The 17,192-nt window shown below is 44.5% G+C and overlaps 1 protein-coding gene across 1 annotated transcript in view; it reads right to left on the bottom strand.

Moving 5' to 3' along the window:
* grip2b (glutamate receptor interacting protein 2b) overlaps window positions 1-17,192 on the bottom strand; it is a 178,830-nt gene that overhangs the window by 116,144 nt on the left and 45,494 nt on the right. The window contains exons 2-3 of the mRNA XM_041191848.1: window positions 7,275-7,355; window positions 954-1,089 (exon numbers count right to left, since the gene is read on the bottom strand). Coding sequence (XP_041047782.1) covers window positions 954-1,089; window positions 7,275-7,355 — 217 coding nt within the window. The remainder of the gene's footprint in view (window positions 1-953; window positions 1,090-7,274; window positions 7,356-17,192) is intronic.

The following is a 17,192-nucleotide window of genomic DNA, read 5'->3' as shown; positions in this document are numbered from 1 at the left end:
CACCCAGTGCCCACCCCTCTTTCTTCCTACATGCCTTCCTACCATCCCCAACACCCCTCCCTGCCCCCTAACCTGCCCAAACCACTCCCCACTGCCCCGACAAAGACCCCGGACTTACCTGTTTCCAGGGATCCATTGGTCCTTCTTGTTCCCCATTGCAGTCCCGGCAAAGCCCACTGACGTGCTCTCGGCACTGCTGGGACTGATGGTGTTGCCGACCAATCTGAACAGCCAGCAACTCCCAAGGGCAAGATTTCTTCCCCAGTGAGGGGCAGAAGATGCATGGGAACGCCACCACCTGCAAGCTCCCTTTCAAGCCACTCACCATCCTGACTTGGAAATATATCGCCGTTCCTTCACTGTCGCTGGGTCCAAATCTTCCCTCCCTCCGTAACAGTGGGTATACCTACACCACATGGATTGCAGCGGCTCACCACCACCTTCTCAAAGGCAATTAGGGATGGGCAATAAATGCTGGCTCAGCTCAATCCCATGAAAGTATTTTTTAAAGTCCCACTTGTCACTTCTTTAGCCTGCCCACAGCGTGTAATGGCTGCGGGGCGGGCTAGTGTGGAGCGAGTCAGCCCCACACCAACTTTGCTTCTGGAGAGAGCAATCTGTCCACTCCACCCTCCCCGACCCCCGTGTAATATTCAGCCCATGAAATCTTAAAAATGACCAGAACTGTCCATACTGCTGACACTAGCACCTGGAGTTGGTACTGGTATTGCCCACTCCACTCGGCTCAACACCAAAGACAAGAATTCACCTTTTCCTGCATATAGTGAGACCTGAAGCCACCTGTTGGATAGGACACTCCAGATGTGGTTCAGATGAGGAACTGTCACAAAATATAACCATGTTGTTCTAAAAGAAAGATCAATGCAGATGTAAAGTAAGTTTTAAACCAAATGTACGCAAGGAGAATGGTATCAACTGATTCTACGCCTCACCTGGCAGCCAATCCTCCAGGTCGTAGGTTAGAAACTCGTGGCTTGCCATCTTTGTCAGTCCCACCAGATATTGTCAGCCCCAGAGTGCAACCTTCTTTCTTGATGAGTTCCACCACCGTAACTCCCTTCAGCTCCTCTGTTAGTGAGACACAATGGCAACATACATACTGGTATCATTGTATCACAGTATCTTTACAGTGCAAAGTAGGCCATTCAGCCCATCGAGTCTGCACTGGTTCTCTGAAACAGCATTCTACCTAGTCCCACTCCCCAATTTTACCCCCATAACTTTGCACATTCTCTCTTTTCAGGTAGCAGTCTAATTCCCTGCCGCCACCACCCTTTCAGGAAGTTTTTACCAGATTCCAACTCCCTCTCGGTGAAACATTTTTTCCTCACATCACATTTACTCCTTTTGCCAATTATTTTGAATCTGTGCCCTGTAGTTCTTGATGCTCTCTTTATTGGGAACAGTTTCTCACTAATTACCCTGTCCATACTCCTCAGGATCTTGAATACCACTATCAAGTCTCCTCTCAGCCTTCTTTTCTCCAAGGAAAACAGTCCCAACCTCTCTAATCTATCCTCATAACTACAGTTCTTTATCCCTGGAATCATTCATGAATCTCCTCTCTACTCTCTCCAATGCCTTCACATCGTTCCTAAAATGCGGTGCCCAGAACTGGATGCAGGACTCCAGATGAGGGCTAGCTAGTGTCTTATACAAGTTCAACATGATTTCCTTACTCTTGTCCTCAATGCCCCTATTAATAAAGCCTAAGATACTATATGCATTATTAACTGCTCTCTCAACATGCCCTGCCATCTTCAATGACCTATATACGTATACACCGAGGCCCTTCTGTTCCTGCACCTCCTTTAGAGGCCCTCCCTTTATTTTGTACTATCTCACCATATCCTTCCTGCCAAAATGAATCTCCTCACAGTTCTTTGCATTGAACCTCATCTGCCACTTGTCTGCCCAATCCGCCAATATGTCTATACCCTTTTGCAGTTCAAGACTATCCCCATCACAGTTGACAACATTTCCACCCTTCGTATCACCTGCAAATTTTGAAATCATGCCCTGCACGCCACAGTCTAGGTCATTAATATGTATCAGGAAGAGCAAGGGTCCCAACACTGACCCCTGGGGAACTCCACTACAAACCTTCCTCCAATCTGAAAAAAACTACTCTGTTTCCTGTCACTCAGCTAATTTTTTATCCAAGTGCCTACTTTTCCTCTAATTCCATGAGCTAGAATTTTGCTCACAAGTCTGCTGTGTGGCACTGTATCAAATGCCTTTTGAAAATCCATATACACCACATCAACAGCGTTTCCCTTATCAACCTTCTCTGTTACCTCCTCAAAAAACTCCAGCAGGTTAGTTAAAACATATGAATTTTCCTTAACGAATCCATTCTGGTTTTCCTTAATTATCCTGCACTTGTCTAAGTGACTATTGATTTTATCCCGTACTATAGTTTCCAGAAGTTTCCCTTCCACTGAGGTCAAACTGACTGGTCTGTAGTTGCCAGCTTTATCCTTGCACCTCTTTTTGAACAAGGGTGTGACATTTGCAATTCTCCAGTCCTCTGGCACCTCCCCTGTGTCTAAGGAAGATTGGAAGATTATCACTAGTGCCTTTGCAATTTCCACACTCACTTCCCTCGGTACCCTTGGATGCATCTCATCAGGTTCTGGTACCTTTTCTATTTTAAGTAAAGATAGCCTTTCCAACACCTCCTTCCTCTCAATTATAAGTTCTTCTATTGTACAAGTTACCTCCTCTCTCACCTGGACCTGGACAGCATTGTCTTTCTTTGTAAAGACAGATGCAAAGTATTCATTCAACATCTCCACTATTTCTCCAGCTTCCATAGGCAAGTCCCCTTTCTTGTCCCTAATCTGCCCTAATCTTTCTTTTACCACCCTTTTATTATTTACATGCTATACAAGACCTTGAGATTCTCTTTTATGTTCACTGCCAGCCTCTTTTCATGCTCCCTCCTTGCTTTTCTTATTAGTTTCTTCACTTCCCCTCTGGTCCTTCTATATTCAGCCTGATTTTCCATTGTATTTTCTACCTGACATCTGTCGTACGCACACTTCTTCCTTTTCATCTTTACCTCTATCTCCTGTCATCCAGGGTGCTCTGGATTTATTTATCCTATCCTTCCCTTTCAAGGGAATATACCCCGACATTGCCTGCAATACTTTTTCTTTGAAGGTGGCCCGTTGTTCAGCTACTGTCTTTTCTGCCAACATTTGATTCCAACTCACTCGACTCAGATGCATTCTCATCCCATTGAAGTTGGTTTTCCCCCAAATAATTATCCCTGCTCTGGATTGTTCCCTGTCCTTTTCCATGATTAACCTAAACCTTATGATACCAATGGTCACTGCCCCCTACATGCTCTCCCACAGATGCCTGATCCACTTGGGCCAATTCATTCCCCAGAGTGAAGTGTATGTCCTCTTGTTGAATTGGAAACATACTGCTACAGAAAACTATCCTGAACACATTCCAGGAACTCTCACCTCACTTGCCCCTTTGCACTATTCCTATCCCAGTCTATATTTGGATAATTGAAGTTCCCCATTATAATTACTCTATAATTCTTGCACCTCTCTGTAATTTCTTTGCAAGTTTGTTTCTCCACATCCCTTTCACTAGTTGGTGGTCTATATACTACACCAATTAATGTTATTGTACCTTCTTCATTCCTCACATCTAGCCAGAGAGATTCTGTCCTTGACCCCTCTGGAACGTTCTCTCTCCAGCACTGTAATGCCATCTTTAATCAATATTGCTGCTCCCCCTACTTTTCTTCCTTTCCTGACTCTCCTAAGCATCTTGTACCCAGGAATATTTAATGCCCAGTCCTGCCCTTCTTTGAGCCAGGTCTCTGTTGTAGCAATAATATCATAATTCCATGTGTCAACCAGTGCCTGCAGTTCACTAATCTTATTAACCACACTCCGTGCATTTACATACATGCACATTAGCCCTGATTTAAACATTTTTACTCCCCCCCTTATTCTGACCCTATCTAATGACTTACTGTTGCCTACTCCAATTCTATCTACCTTGATGCAACTCTCTGATATATCCTCCTTATCAGTTGATACTTCACTACTTCCCACTGCCAGTTTTTCTCCTCCCACCTCTGAATTTCTCCTCTGATTCCATCCCCCTGCCAATCTAGTTTAAACCCTCCCCAACAGCAATATCAAACCTCCCCGCAAGAACACTAGTCCCAGTCCTGTTAAGGTGTAACCTGTCCTTCTTGTACAGGTCCAACCTGCCCCAGAACTGATCCCAATGCCTCAGAAACCTAAAGCCCTCCCTCCTACTCCATTTCTCCAGCCACATGTTGAACTACTCAATCTTCCTATTCTTATGCTCACTAGCACATGGTACTGGGAGTAATCCTGAGATTACTGCTCTTGTGGTCCTGCTTTTTAATTCCCTTCCTAACTCCCTAAAATCTGCTTTCAGGACTGCATCCTTCTTCCTTCCTATGTCATTGGTCCCATTGTGGACCATGACCTCTGGCTGTTCACTCTCCTTCAAAAGAATGTCCTGCAGCTGCTCTGTGACATCCTTGACCCTGGCACCAGGGAGGCAACATACCATCTTGGAGTCTCGACTTCAGTCACAGAAACACTTGTCTGTTCCCCTAACTATGGAATCTCCTATCACTATAGCACTTTCCCTCTTCCTCCTCCCCTCCTGTGCAGCTGAGCCATCTGTGGTGCCACGGACTTGGCTCTTGCTACAGTGCTCCGAGGAATCATCTCACTCACCCGTATTCAAAATGGAAAAGTGGTTAGCGAGTGAGATAGCCTCAGGAATTCCTACACTACTTGTCTGTTTCTCTGGCGGTCACCCATTCCCTCTCTGCCTGTGTACCTCTTAGCTGCATTGTGGCCGCCTCTCTAAACATGCTATCTACGTAATCCTCAGTCTTGCATATAAGACCATAAGACGTAGGAGCAGAAGTAAGCCATCCAGCCCATCAAGTCTGTTCCGTCATTCAATGAGATCATGGCTGATCTGATAATCATAAACTCCACTTTCTTGCCTTTTCCCCATAACCCTTGATTCCCTTACTGATTAAAAACATGTCTATCTCAGCCTTGAATATACTTAATGACCCAGACTCTACAGCCCTCTGTGGTAAAGAATTCCACAGATTCACTATCCTCTGAGAGAAGAAATTCCTCCTCATATCTGTCTTAAATGGGTGACCCCTTACTCTGAGATTATGTCCTCTGGTCCTAGACTCTCCTATAAGGGGAAACAACCTCTCAGCATCTACCCTGTGAAGCCCCCTAAGAATCTTATATGTTTCAATAAGGTTGCCTCTCATTCTTCTAAACTCCAGTGAGTACAGGCCCAACCTACTCAACCTCTCCTCATAAGAAATTCTCTCCATACCCGGGATCAATCAAGTGAACTTTCACTGGACTGCCTTCAATGCCAGTATATCTTTCCTTAGGTCAGGGGACCAAAACTGTTCACAGTATTCCAGGTATGGTTTAACTCATACCTTATATACTTTTAGCAAGACTTCCCTATTTTTATACTCCATTTCCTTTGAAATAAAGACCAACATTCCATTTGCCTTCCATATCACCTTCTGAACTTGTGTGCTTGGATGCACCAATGACTCCAGCTGCCACTCAAGCTCCGCAACTCAGAGCTCAAGTTTCTCCAGCTGATGACACTTCCTGCAGATGTAGTTATCAAGGGCACTTTGTACATGCAAGACTTCCCACATCCTGCAAGATGCACATTCCACATGCACTGACCTACCTTAAACTTTATATAAAGCATTTACTACAGTATTTATTTACTAATTTATTTTAACTTACTAATTTATTTTAATTATTTTCTTAATTAATTTAGAATAATTCCTATGTATACTATAATTTACTGTGTTTATTAAATGCTAGTACCACCCACAAATACAACTAACAGTTATACATTTCTTAATTACAGAGTTTTGTGTTTTAGGTATTTATTTCAATAACTTTAACTATTTTATTTTAATTATTTTATTTTTTTTTAATTTTAAAGTTTTACTTGTTATTTATAGATCTACCTTACTCCTGTATCCCAAGCTGGCTTTTAACACACTGTCCCTTACATCAAGCACTTACCAGCCAATAAACCTACTGGTTTCCCGAGCTGTCACAGTTGTTTTTTCCACTCAGTCTCTTCAGAAGCTGAAATGCTCCTGACTCCTAACTGCCTGTGCTCTGGTCCCAGGTAGGAAAGACCAAGCTCCGATCCCCGGGCTCTATTTATCCTGCTCCCAGCTCCCAACTGCCTGTGCTCTGGTCCCAGGTAGGAAAAAAGCGCATGCTGTCAGACCGTAGCACATGCTATCAGACCTGTCTTAGAATCACAGATCCATACAGCTCAGACATAGCCCAGTTGACTTATTGTGCTCTTTGAAAGAGCTACCAATTATTACCATTCACTTGCTGTATCTCCATAGGTCTGGAACTATTTTCCTTTTCAAAATCCAATTCCCCTTTTGAAAGTCGGTATTGAATCTGCTTCCACTACTCTTTCAGGCAACATATTTCAGATCATAACAACTCGCAGATTTTTGAAAGGCATTGTGGATGCCACCCTGAGTCACTCATGGAGCACTACAAAGATGTGGACTGCCCAGAGGTGGACAGTCAATGCCAGCCTAGTGCCTCAGGGTGGCATCCACAGTGCCTTTCAAAAATCTGTACCAAATGTGGGCACTGGCATGAAATATGGCACAATGCCATCCAACAGAATCTTCTCTTGCTCATATGGTGAGCTCAGAGATGCCACCAGTGCTGGGTGGGGGGTGGGGGGTGGGGTGGGGGGGGGGGGGGGCGGGGAGGGTGGGGGTGGGGAGGTGGGGAGCAATTGGTGAGGAAATGACAACATTCTTCCCTACCCTCCCAGCACAACCCTCCAGACAATTGCAGATCTTCATTGTGGCTTTTTGCCTCCATTTCACTCGCAGGAAGATCTATTGCCCATCTTCGGCTTCCCGATCCAGCCTGTGAGTCCTGTATGGTTCTGGGCTCGACCTTGGGTCTAAGTCAGTCAGCTTTCCCCCTGTTCTAAGTTCAGTCCCCATCCCATCCAACTAGCCAAATCTCCAGTTTGACCGCACCCCCCTCCCTGCCCCGCCCAATCAGCCAAGTCAAACCCCTCCACTGAGTGCTGCATCTACTCTGCAGTTAGTTGGATGCCCTGGGGACTGGGAAGCTGAGGCAAGGGTGTAACACTCTGCCACCGCACTGATGTCAGCTCTCTACCTGGTATACTCTGCCTCCTTGAGCACACTGTTGTTTCCACTGCTGCTGTTTCTTTCCTCCCCTTTGCGTAAGGGCCATCATCTGCAATTAAACACACAAAGGTTGGAGTTAGAGAATGAGTTCACAGTCCGGCAGAGTTTTCAGTCCCATCTTTTCTGCTTTGCACTCACACCATAAATCCAAGTCAGGCTACCGTGTTCATAGCTACCGTCTGCGTGCTCACTTGGTTATACTGATGTGGCACGGAAACATGTGGCAGCTACCAGCCATGGCTCAGTTTGGTAGCACTCTCAACTCCGAATCAGGTGGTCATGGGTTGATGCCCCACTCCAACAAATTGAGCCCAAAATCCTACTTGGTTTGCCACGGTGCACTACTAAGGGAATGCTGCTCTGTTAGAGGTGCTGTCTTTTGCATGAGATGTTGAACACAGCCTGGGTCAACCCTCTCAGTTAATTGTGACACACTGAGATCCCACAATCAGCAATGTGACCATGATCAGCTAATCTGATTTGGTGATGTTGGTTTTTAAAGAATAGAAAAACTTCCATTTACATAGCGCTTTTCACAACTTCCAGATGTCTAAAGTGTTTTACTGCCAATGAGATATCTTTTTGAAATATGTTGTAATGTAGGAAATTCAGCAGCCAACTTACACTCAGCAAACTCCCAGAAACAGCAATGCAATCATGACCAGATAATTTGTTTTTCTTCTGTGACATTGAGGGATAAATATTGGCCAGGACACTGGGCAAAGCTCCCCTTTGAAATAGCGCATCCACCCAAGCAGGCAGGTGGGGCCCTCGGTTTAATGTCTCATCCGAAAGACAGCACCTCTGTCAGTGCAGCACTCCCCCAGTAATGCGCGGCAGTGTCAACGCTGGTTTTTATGCTCAAGCCCTGGAGCAAGTCTTGAACCTGGAATCCTGGGATTCGGAGACGAGAGTGCTACCACCTGAGCCACATCTGGCTGACGCAGCTAAATATTGGCCAGGCCGGGGAGAACCTGCCTGCTCTTCTTTGAATTTGTATCATGGGAGCTTTTCCATCTATCTGAGAGGAGAGATGGGGCCTAGGCTTGATGTCTCATCCAAAAAGTGGCACCTGCCTGACATGGAGGCCCAGCTGTGTCGAGGAGGTTACAAAGAGGAAGTTACCTGCACTTTAATGGCTAAACTTACTCAGCTTTGAGAAATGGTTAAGATGCACCTCTGTTCTTTTTCATAACGAAGGAATGTAGGGAAATTAAGCTCTCTCATTGTGAAAACTGCTCATTCATGTATTTTATGTAAAATAGAGCAGCTCTTAGTGTGACTGAGCACCCTTTATTTTTCCTTCTGTAAAGGGAAGGGTGATACCAACTCCCGCGGAGAAAATTAAGGGACACTCTGTAATGGCAGTCCAGTGGGAGCAGGAGGGGAGGGGCTGCCAGGAATGTGAGAGCAGGTGAACAGGAAGATAGCGGGTACTGCACTTACGCAAGATTTAAAGGATCAATTTACAGATAAAACAGTGTCCCAGCAGCATTTGACACAGGATACGTGATAGTGGCCTCAAATACAGAATAATCCCATAAAATAAGGGATGGTTGGTCACGCTGGTAAAGAAATGGAATGTATGTGGTGGCATGTGCAATATTTTAGCTGCCACTGGATGGAGCAAGATGCCGATCACAGGCCCTGCTACCATTGATAAAAACAAAAAACTGCGGATGCTGGAAATCCAAAATAAAAAATACCTGGAAAAACTCAGCAGGTCTGGCAGCATCGGCGGAGGAGAGTACAGTTGACATTTCGAGTCCTCATGACCCTTCAACAGAACTAAGTAAAAATAGGAGAGGGGTGAAATATAAGCTGGTTTGCGGTGGGGGGAGGGCGGGGAGAGAAGTGGGGGGTGGTTGTTGGGACAAGCAAGCAGTGATAGAAGGAGATAACCAAAAGATGTCACAGACAAAGGACAAAGAGGTGTTGAAGGTGGTGATATTATCTAAAAGAATGTGCTAATTAAGAATGGAGAGCAGGACAAGCAAGGTAGCTCTAGTGGGGGTGGGGTGAAATAAGACTGAAAGGGCATAAAAGGTATAGATAAATGATCGGTGGAATACATTAAAAATAATGGAAATAGGTGGGAAAAAAAATCTACATAAATTATTGGAAAAAACAAGGAGGAGGGGGAAGAAACGGAAAGGGGGTGGGGGTGGAGGAGGGAGTTTAAGATCTAAAATTGTTGAATTCAATATTCAGTCCGGGAGGCTGTAAAGTCCCTAGTCGGAAGATGAGGTGCTCTTCCTCCAGTTTGCATTGAGCTTCACTGGAACAATGCAGCAAGCCAAGGACAGACATATGGGCAAGAGAGCAGGGTGGAGTGTTAAAATGGCAAGCAACAGGGAGGCCTGGGTTATGCTTGTGGACAGACTTGCTACCATTGAACCTAATGTTTGGCAGTGATGTGCTCTCCAGATTGTGCTGCACTTGGGATTCACTTACAGATGTGACCAGGGGTGCTGAACCTGAGAAAATACCTTGTGTAAAATCCCCCAAATTATGACGTGAAGCTACACCATTGTTCTAATCCCTGAAGAATACCATTAAATTGTTATAAAGCAAGGACTCCCACTGGAAAAGGTAAAGATGGTGTGAGGTAAAGCCTGCTGAGTCATAGTGGCTGCCAAATCTAAAGCACCATTAATGAATCTTTACTTAGCCTATGATATTGAAGGCAGCATTGATTTCTTATTGATTTTTTTCCTGAATGGCAGACATAATGGGTGACAACTCAATGTCATCCGTACTTTAAAGTTCTTCCCTTGGACGATAGTGTGACACAGCAAAAGGATTAACAGTCTGACAGGCCTCAATGTGAGCACTCCTTCCATGTCCCTCAACATCTTTATCCCAGCCAACAGCCTGACAGAATAGGAGGGTTTTATGGGCTCCCACAGCCCATGCAGTGAGTGGGGAAGAGGACAGCCACAGCCAGTAAGTATGTCAACCCAGAGTTCAGAGCCAGAACTGGGACTCTTGGAGAATGTGATTTGACTCAGAGGTGAGAATGCTAGGACTAAGCCAAAGTCTCTTTCTGTCCAGATGATAACACAGTAACAGAAGCTCAGGAGTTCACATTAAATCAGGTTAATGAATCCATTAAAAAAGCAAACAAAGCGCTGGTGTACATTTTTAGAGATATAGAATTAAATTGCAGCGATGTTTAAACTTGTGTGGAAACCTTGGTTGAAGGACACTTGGAATACTGTGATCAGTTCTAGTCTTCATGTATACAGAGGCATTAGAGAAGGCACTCATTAGATTCAGAAGGACAATACCAGAAATGAGAGGATATATTTATCGAAAATTATAGCAGGCTGGGGCTCTTTTCCTCGAAAAGGGAAGACTGAGGTTTGGAGATCTTTAAGGTTATGAAAGAGTTTGATAGGGTAGACAAAGAGAAAAGGTTTTCACTTATGGGAAACCCAAAACTAGAAAGGGTAAATATACAGTAAATTAGTTACTGGTAAATCCAGTAGGGAATTCAGGAAAAACTTCTTTACTGAGAGAATGTGCAAAGTATTAACACAAGGTGAAGCTGAGGTCAATAGTGCAGATGAATTTAAGGGGAAGGAGGGATAAAGTAATAGACAATCATGCTGATAGGGTTAAATAAAGAGGGGAGCAGGAGACCCTTCTACAGTTTAAGTTCCTGCATAATGGAGCTAAGGAGCGTGTTTCTGTGCTCTAGACTCTATGTGAACTCACCAAAGGTTTTGCAGCATATACCAATAACCTGGTTTCCAGATCAGGAAAATAATTACATTGGCCTCAGACTCAGATTGAAGGCCAGGGAGTAATGAAAATACATGGGGTGGAATTTAACAGCCCCGTCACAGCAGGGTCGAAGCAGTAAAATGCGGCGAGGCATTCAAATGTCCATTGACTTCAGTGGGACTAGAAAATCCCATTGACGGGGGAGGGGGGGCTTTCCGCCCATTGAGGATGTGATCGCCCTGTTAAATTAGCAGGGATAATCTTCAATTCGTTATGTCCGACCAGCAAGTGACTCCATACAGCTCCACTGGCAACAGCACAGTCCGACTGTCCCTTACAGATAAAAATTCCCAGTCTACCTAAGAGAGAGGAACAAAGAAACATAGGACTAAGGAGCAGGAATAGGCCATTCGGCCCTTTGAGCCTGCTCTATCATTCAATAAATCCATGGCTGATCTGGTTGTGGTCTCAGCTCCACTTTCCTGTCTGTCCCCCATGGCCCTTGACTCTCTTGTCTATCGAAAAATCTATCTGACTCTGCCTTGAGTAAATTCAGTAACCCAGCCTCTACTGTACCACGGGGAAGAGAATTCCACACAATAATGACCCTCTGAGAGAAAATATTCTCCTCATTTCCATCTTAAAAGGGAGATTTCTTATTCTTAATCTGTGTCCCCTTGTTTTAGTCTCTCACACAAGTGGAAATATCCTCTGGGCATCCACCCTGTCAAGTTCCCTCAGGATCTTATATCAATAAGATCACCCCTCAATCTTCTAAACTCCAACGGGTACAGGCCCAACCTGTTCAACCTTTCTTCATAAGATAAGCCGCTCATCCCATGAATGAGTCAAGTGAACTTTCTCTGAACTGCTTCTAACAGTTTTTTTTAAACATCTAACAGAAGGGTTGTGAGATTTGGCACAGACCCAGAAGTGCAGGATGAAGTAGTCTACTGATATGGTCAAGTATGTGAACGAGTGCTACCTTTCTGAAGGCAGCAGATATTGTGCTCATGATGAACCCACCAACACACAACAAAGTCTCCTTATCCTCAACCCTATCAGGTTACTCAAGCAAATGAGGGCAACGGTTACTGCTACAAGAGGAAGCCACGGAGGGAGCGTTCCCTCTGGTTGCTGTGTGATACAGATAAGCTAAATGCAAGGAAGATTTAGTCTGATTGCTTGTTGTACTGAAAATGTGAATGTGTTCTTCCAATAGCTTGTCAGATTTCACTAAAAATGGGAAATCTTCCCACTCAGTTTGCAAATATTCTGAAAACTCACAGTAACTAGGGAAGCTCCTCCACACTTACTCCACAACTACAGGAGAAAGCATCACACTGTGCTTGGGAGCTTGAGGACGATGACATTTTATTGCAGATGGACAGCCAGCTAGACCTCTGACTGATCTGTTGGCTGTATCTCATGAAATCTCCACAGCAGGAGGGACCTCCAACAGAAGGGGAGGATAGGGACCTCCCACAGGTGGATTTTGAGATGAACATAGGGAAATTAAGAACAAGAGTAGACCAATCAGCCTGTCAAACCTGGTCTGGCTATTCAATTAGATCATGCTTGAACACCCTAGCATGACAAAAATCTACTGAGAGCTCCAATTAACCCTCAACACCCATAGTCTCATGGAGGAGAGAGTTCCAGAATGTTAATACATTTGGAATGAAAAAATGCTTCCTGATTTCCCTCCTGAATGGTCCAGCACTAATTTTAAGGTTACTTCACCTTGTTCTTAATGCTTCTTAATGCCCCACCAGAGAAAATCCTTTTTTTCCCTCTGGAATGTGGCAAGCACCAGCATTTGTTGCCCATCCCTAATTGCCCTTAAACTGAGTGACTTCCAAGGCCATTTCAGAGGGCAGTTAAAAGTCAATCACATAGCTGTGGGTCTGGAGTCACATGCAGGCCAGACTGGGTAAGGACTGCAAATTTCCTGCCCTAAAGGGCATTAGTGAACCAGATGGGTTTTTACAACAATTGATGACAGTTTCATGGTCACCATTATTGAAACCAGCTATATTGCAGATTTATTAATTGAATTTAAATTGCACTGGGTGCCATTTGAACCCATGCCCCCAGAGCTTTAGCCTCAGCCTCTAGATTACTAGTCCAATGACAATACTACTATGCCACCACCTACCCATCCTTTCACCACATTTAACGCATTAAACATCTCAATCAGATCACTGACCCAATCCCTGATATGCAGGAGAATGCAAGTCGAGTTTATGCAACATGTCTTGATAATTTTAACCCTCTAAGTGCTGGATAGCATTACAGAACACATTGGGGATGAGAGCAGTGGATAAGTGAAATACAGTTAAGAAAATAATATTGAGAATGCAGTGAAAACTGTTCTGATGGTCACAATTTATTTAAAAACCTAGGATTGCGTTTAAAGACTGTACTTAAAATGGCTCTAAGCTACCTGAGGGAATTGTGGATTTCAGACTGGGTCTCCTCTTCCAGAAGACAAAGAAGAATCCTTAGTTTAATTATGCTTACTGTGATCTCATCCAAGAGATAATGAAGTTTTGTTGACGCCTTATTGCAAGAATATAAATTTTGCCTTGGCCAGGTCAAAAGCTCCCACAGGTAGGAGAAGGGTGGTTTGAAGTGTTTTGCCTTATTTGGAAGGTAACTCGGCATTATTGTACAGGTCACATGACAATGGTAGCCATCTTAGCTCCTGCAAAAAGCATTGAAAAGGGCAGGAAACTGAGAGAAAGAAGCCATCTTCTGAGAAGCAGGCAAGAGCTTCAACACAGGGAGAAAGGGACCAAGAAGCACAGCCATCAAACTGCTGTAATTAACCAGCCAAAATAAGGGCCACACCGCAGTTCCTGTTGTAAAGTGTGTTTGGTGTCTCACTAAGAGGTCCGGGGGCTTGTATGGTTGAACATGGGCCTGAACTTTACAGAGTGGCACTCAGAGACAGAGTGCCACTCTGCTCCTACTTCCTTACCTTGAAGTTTTTCCTGTCTTGGCCAGCCTCCTGTCTCAGGCCAAGCGAGGGCAGTGCGCTCCTGAAGCCTTCAGTCAAGTACTGCTGAATCGGGCGGAAGGACGCCACGCCCCATTTTTTAAGGCACTGGTTGCTGTAAATCAGGGAAGTTTAAAGGTCCAGCCACTTTCAAGCCACGGAAAAGGTAGGTTTGCCAGGTAAGTAGTTAGAATTTGGGGTGGGGAGGGGCGTCGGCCAGTCGGAAGGGTGCGGGGGGTGGGTGGAGGAGGAGTTCAGTCAATCAAGGGGGTCTTAGGGGCAGTGGTTTGGTCAGTCTGGGGAGTTGGGGGGTTAATCAGGGGTTGGGGCAAGGTCCATGGGGGGATATGTTGTCCCCGGGGTTGGGGGTTGGGGAGTCCCATGGTGTGGTGGGGGCAAAACCATGGGGAGAGTTTTTGGGGAGTAGGGGCAGACCCCTGGGGGCTCGGGGATGTCCCATGGGAGTCGATGTGGGTCTGTACGATAGTTACCCAGAAGCTAGAAGTAGTTTTAATTCTTCTACCTTTCTCTAGGTGGCTACTGATGCAACAGAGTCAGAACCATAAGTTTGAGATTTAAATCACATTTTCGGATGGTTCCTAGTGTAGGGCAATTGCCCAGTGGAAGTTTGCACTTCCTGGGCAATTGCTGTGCAATCCTTACCTGGGAACCTTTGGAGTGGGTTGGGTTGGGGTGGGGGGGGGTGGGGGGCGGTTAGTGGTAGGGAGGAGGGGGAGGGGGGAGAGGAGGGGAGGGGGAGAGGGAAGGATGGTTCCTCCAGTGCATCTTTAGGTACCCCCCCAGTTACGGTGTCCTGGAGCTCAGAAGTTACAGCCCAAACCATCGATTGGTAACCTATAAACTACTTACATCTCCAAGGTGCAGCCCTGCAGGGGTGCTGTCCCCATGCTGGCTCCTTCCAGACTCTACCGTACACAGTGTACCATCATGTGACTCTCTACGGGTGGTACTGTTCTCCAGTCCAACATTAACCCTCATTCTGTCAAACACCCTTCCACTACAGTTACAAGAGAACAAAAGAAACTCCTCCTCTACCTTATCCCATTTACAAGGTACCTGTGAAAGCAACCTCTGGCAATTCGACAGTGGAAGCCATCGCAGCTGCAGGGACATCTCTACAACCTCAAGACCTTCATTTCAGACAATGCAATGTCTCAACTTCGAAACATATCAGGCCTACCCCGACTATGGACTATTCGAGACTTTTGTTTATAAGTACTGTTTTATCTTCATTTTATCTTCAGCTGTAACTAAGTCCTTTGTGCTGTGACTGAAGGCAGAGGTCCCAGAGTACCAAAAATTTAAATAACTTAATGCATATGCAGCACCACGGATGTGTTAGTAACTTAGATATCTGTTCTTAGGTAATCCCAGAGCAATAGAACGAAATAAACTAACCTTTTCTTTTTTAAGTAAAAAGCCTTTGCTGCTGGGTTATTTTAAATTGAATTCTTCACTTCACGCAGTTAGGAAAATAGACACACGCACAAGTATATTGCTTATGGATGACTTTGGGGAAAGACCTCTTAAAGTGTCCATGACAATCGGAAGATGGAGCCTAATATGGACAACAGATATTAATGTTAATATTATTAATAACATTGTACATACAATAATCTTAATAAAGGAAAATTGAACTTCCATCAAATATAAATCCTCAGGTAGACAAGATTAAGGTTAAGGAGGTTAAAAAGCTGGTCACGAACTACCTCACTGAATCAAGACTGAATACAGGATATACAAAGCAAAATGTAAAAGACTTGAATGAAATATATTCATAGTAGACAAGTAGTCAGGGAAACGGTGCAGCCCACAGAGAAATAGCTTGATAAGCTGGAGGTCTTTAACTTCAAAAAGGAATGTCTCAGATGTTTCCCAGATATTAAGCAATAAAACAGATATTTAACAGGTTAAACCTGTGAGCACAGATTCAAGATAGAGATGAGCAATTCTGGGAGAAATGTTGGGAAATATGTTTCTCGATTGCGGGAGTATTGAGGTGCAGTATAATGTGAGGAGTTAAAACAAACAAGTTAAGTCGATGGTTTAAAACTCAGAGCAAGAGTCCATTCATGCTGAGCGGGAGTGGGTTATTGTTCCCATAGGAATGTTACAGGAATTCTGCAGTAGCATATTTTTCTGGAAATGTCCACAGCAACAGAATACTAAAAGTCCAGTCCCGCAAGAATTCATCCGCTGCAATTATAATCTAGAGGAGCGATATGAGCCTCATTTAAAAGGTCACAGAACCCAGTATTGTATTTCACAGGAAGGATCCGTCGCATCAACCTCCAAAACTCCAGTGAGCATCTCTCTGAAATAGATTGTTCAGTGGCTCTGCTTAGGGTCTGTCTGTACAGAGCACCTGCAGATCATTTATCTTCAAGAGCAATATTTGATGACAAACTGGACCCAGATTTAATCAATACCATCAGGGCTAAAGATATGGGATCAAATATCCATGGCGACATTGGTACAAGCTTGTGAACCTTGGGTGAACAAGCCTTAGGCTCGGTGACTGGCCAGACATGCATGATTCCTTCTTCAGCTGATACTGTTTCTGAGTGTGTTTCTTATTCTTATTCAGTCTTCCTGATGCTGAATTTATTTATTCCAATGATTGAAGCAGCCCCTCATTCCTCACTGCAACAAACAACTCCAGGACAGAACTAACTTGCATCTTTCATGACTTCAGGACATCCAAAATGTGTCACAACCAATGTGCTAAGCAAGTAATGTGATCGTGACCAGATCATCTATTTTATTCACATTGGTTTATGGACAAATATTGACCAAGAGAACTCCCAGTCCTCTTCTTTAAATAATGTCAAGGCAGCTTTTACGTCCAGCAGAGAGCAGACAAGGGCCTCATTTTAACATCTCATTCGAAAGACGGCACCTCTGACAGGGTAACTCTCCCTCAGCACTGCACCAGAGTGTCAGCTTGAATTATGTGTGGGGCTTGAACCCACAATCGCCAACTCAGAGGTAAGAATGCTACCACTGAGCCTGATTTAAACTGCTGGATTACCGTCTTTTATTGTTGACAGGCCACTTGAACTGAGTAAGACCCTCAGTTATTTTCTTTGTGTTTGTGTATGTAAATCAGCCCAGTCCGTAGCCAGACAAAATATT

The sequence above is a fragment of the Carcharodon carcharias genome, chromosome 7, assembly GCF_017639515.1.
Source record: "Carcharodon carcharias isolate sCarCar2 chromosome 7, sCarCar2.pri, whole genome shotgun sequence".
NCBI lineage: Eukaryota > Metazoa > Chordata > Chondrichthyes > Lamniformes > Lamnidae > Carcharodon > Carcharodon carcharias.
The sequence above is the reverse complement of the archived record's forward strand: the minus strand, read 5'-3'. Positions and strand labels throughout refer to the sequence as shown.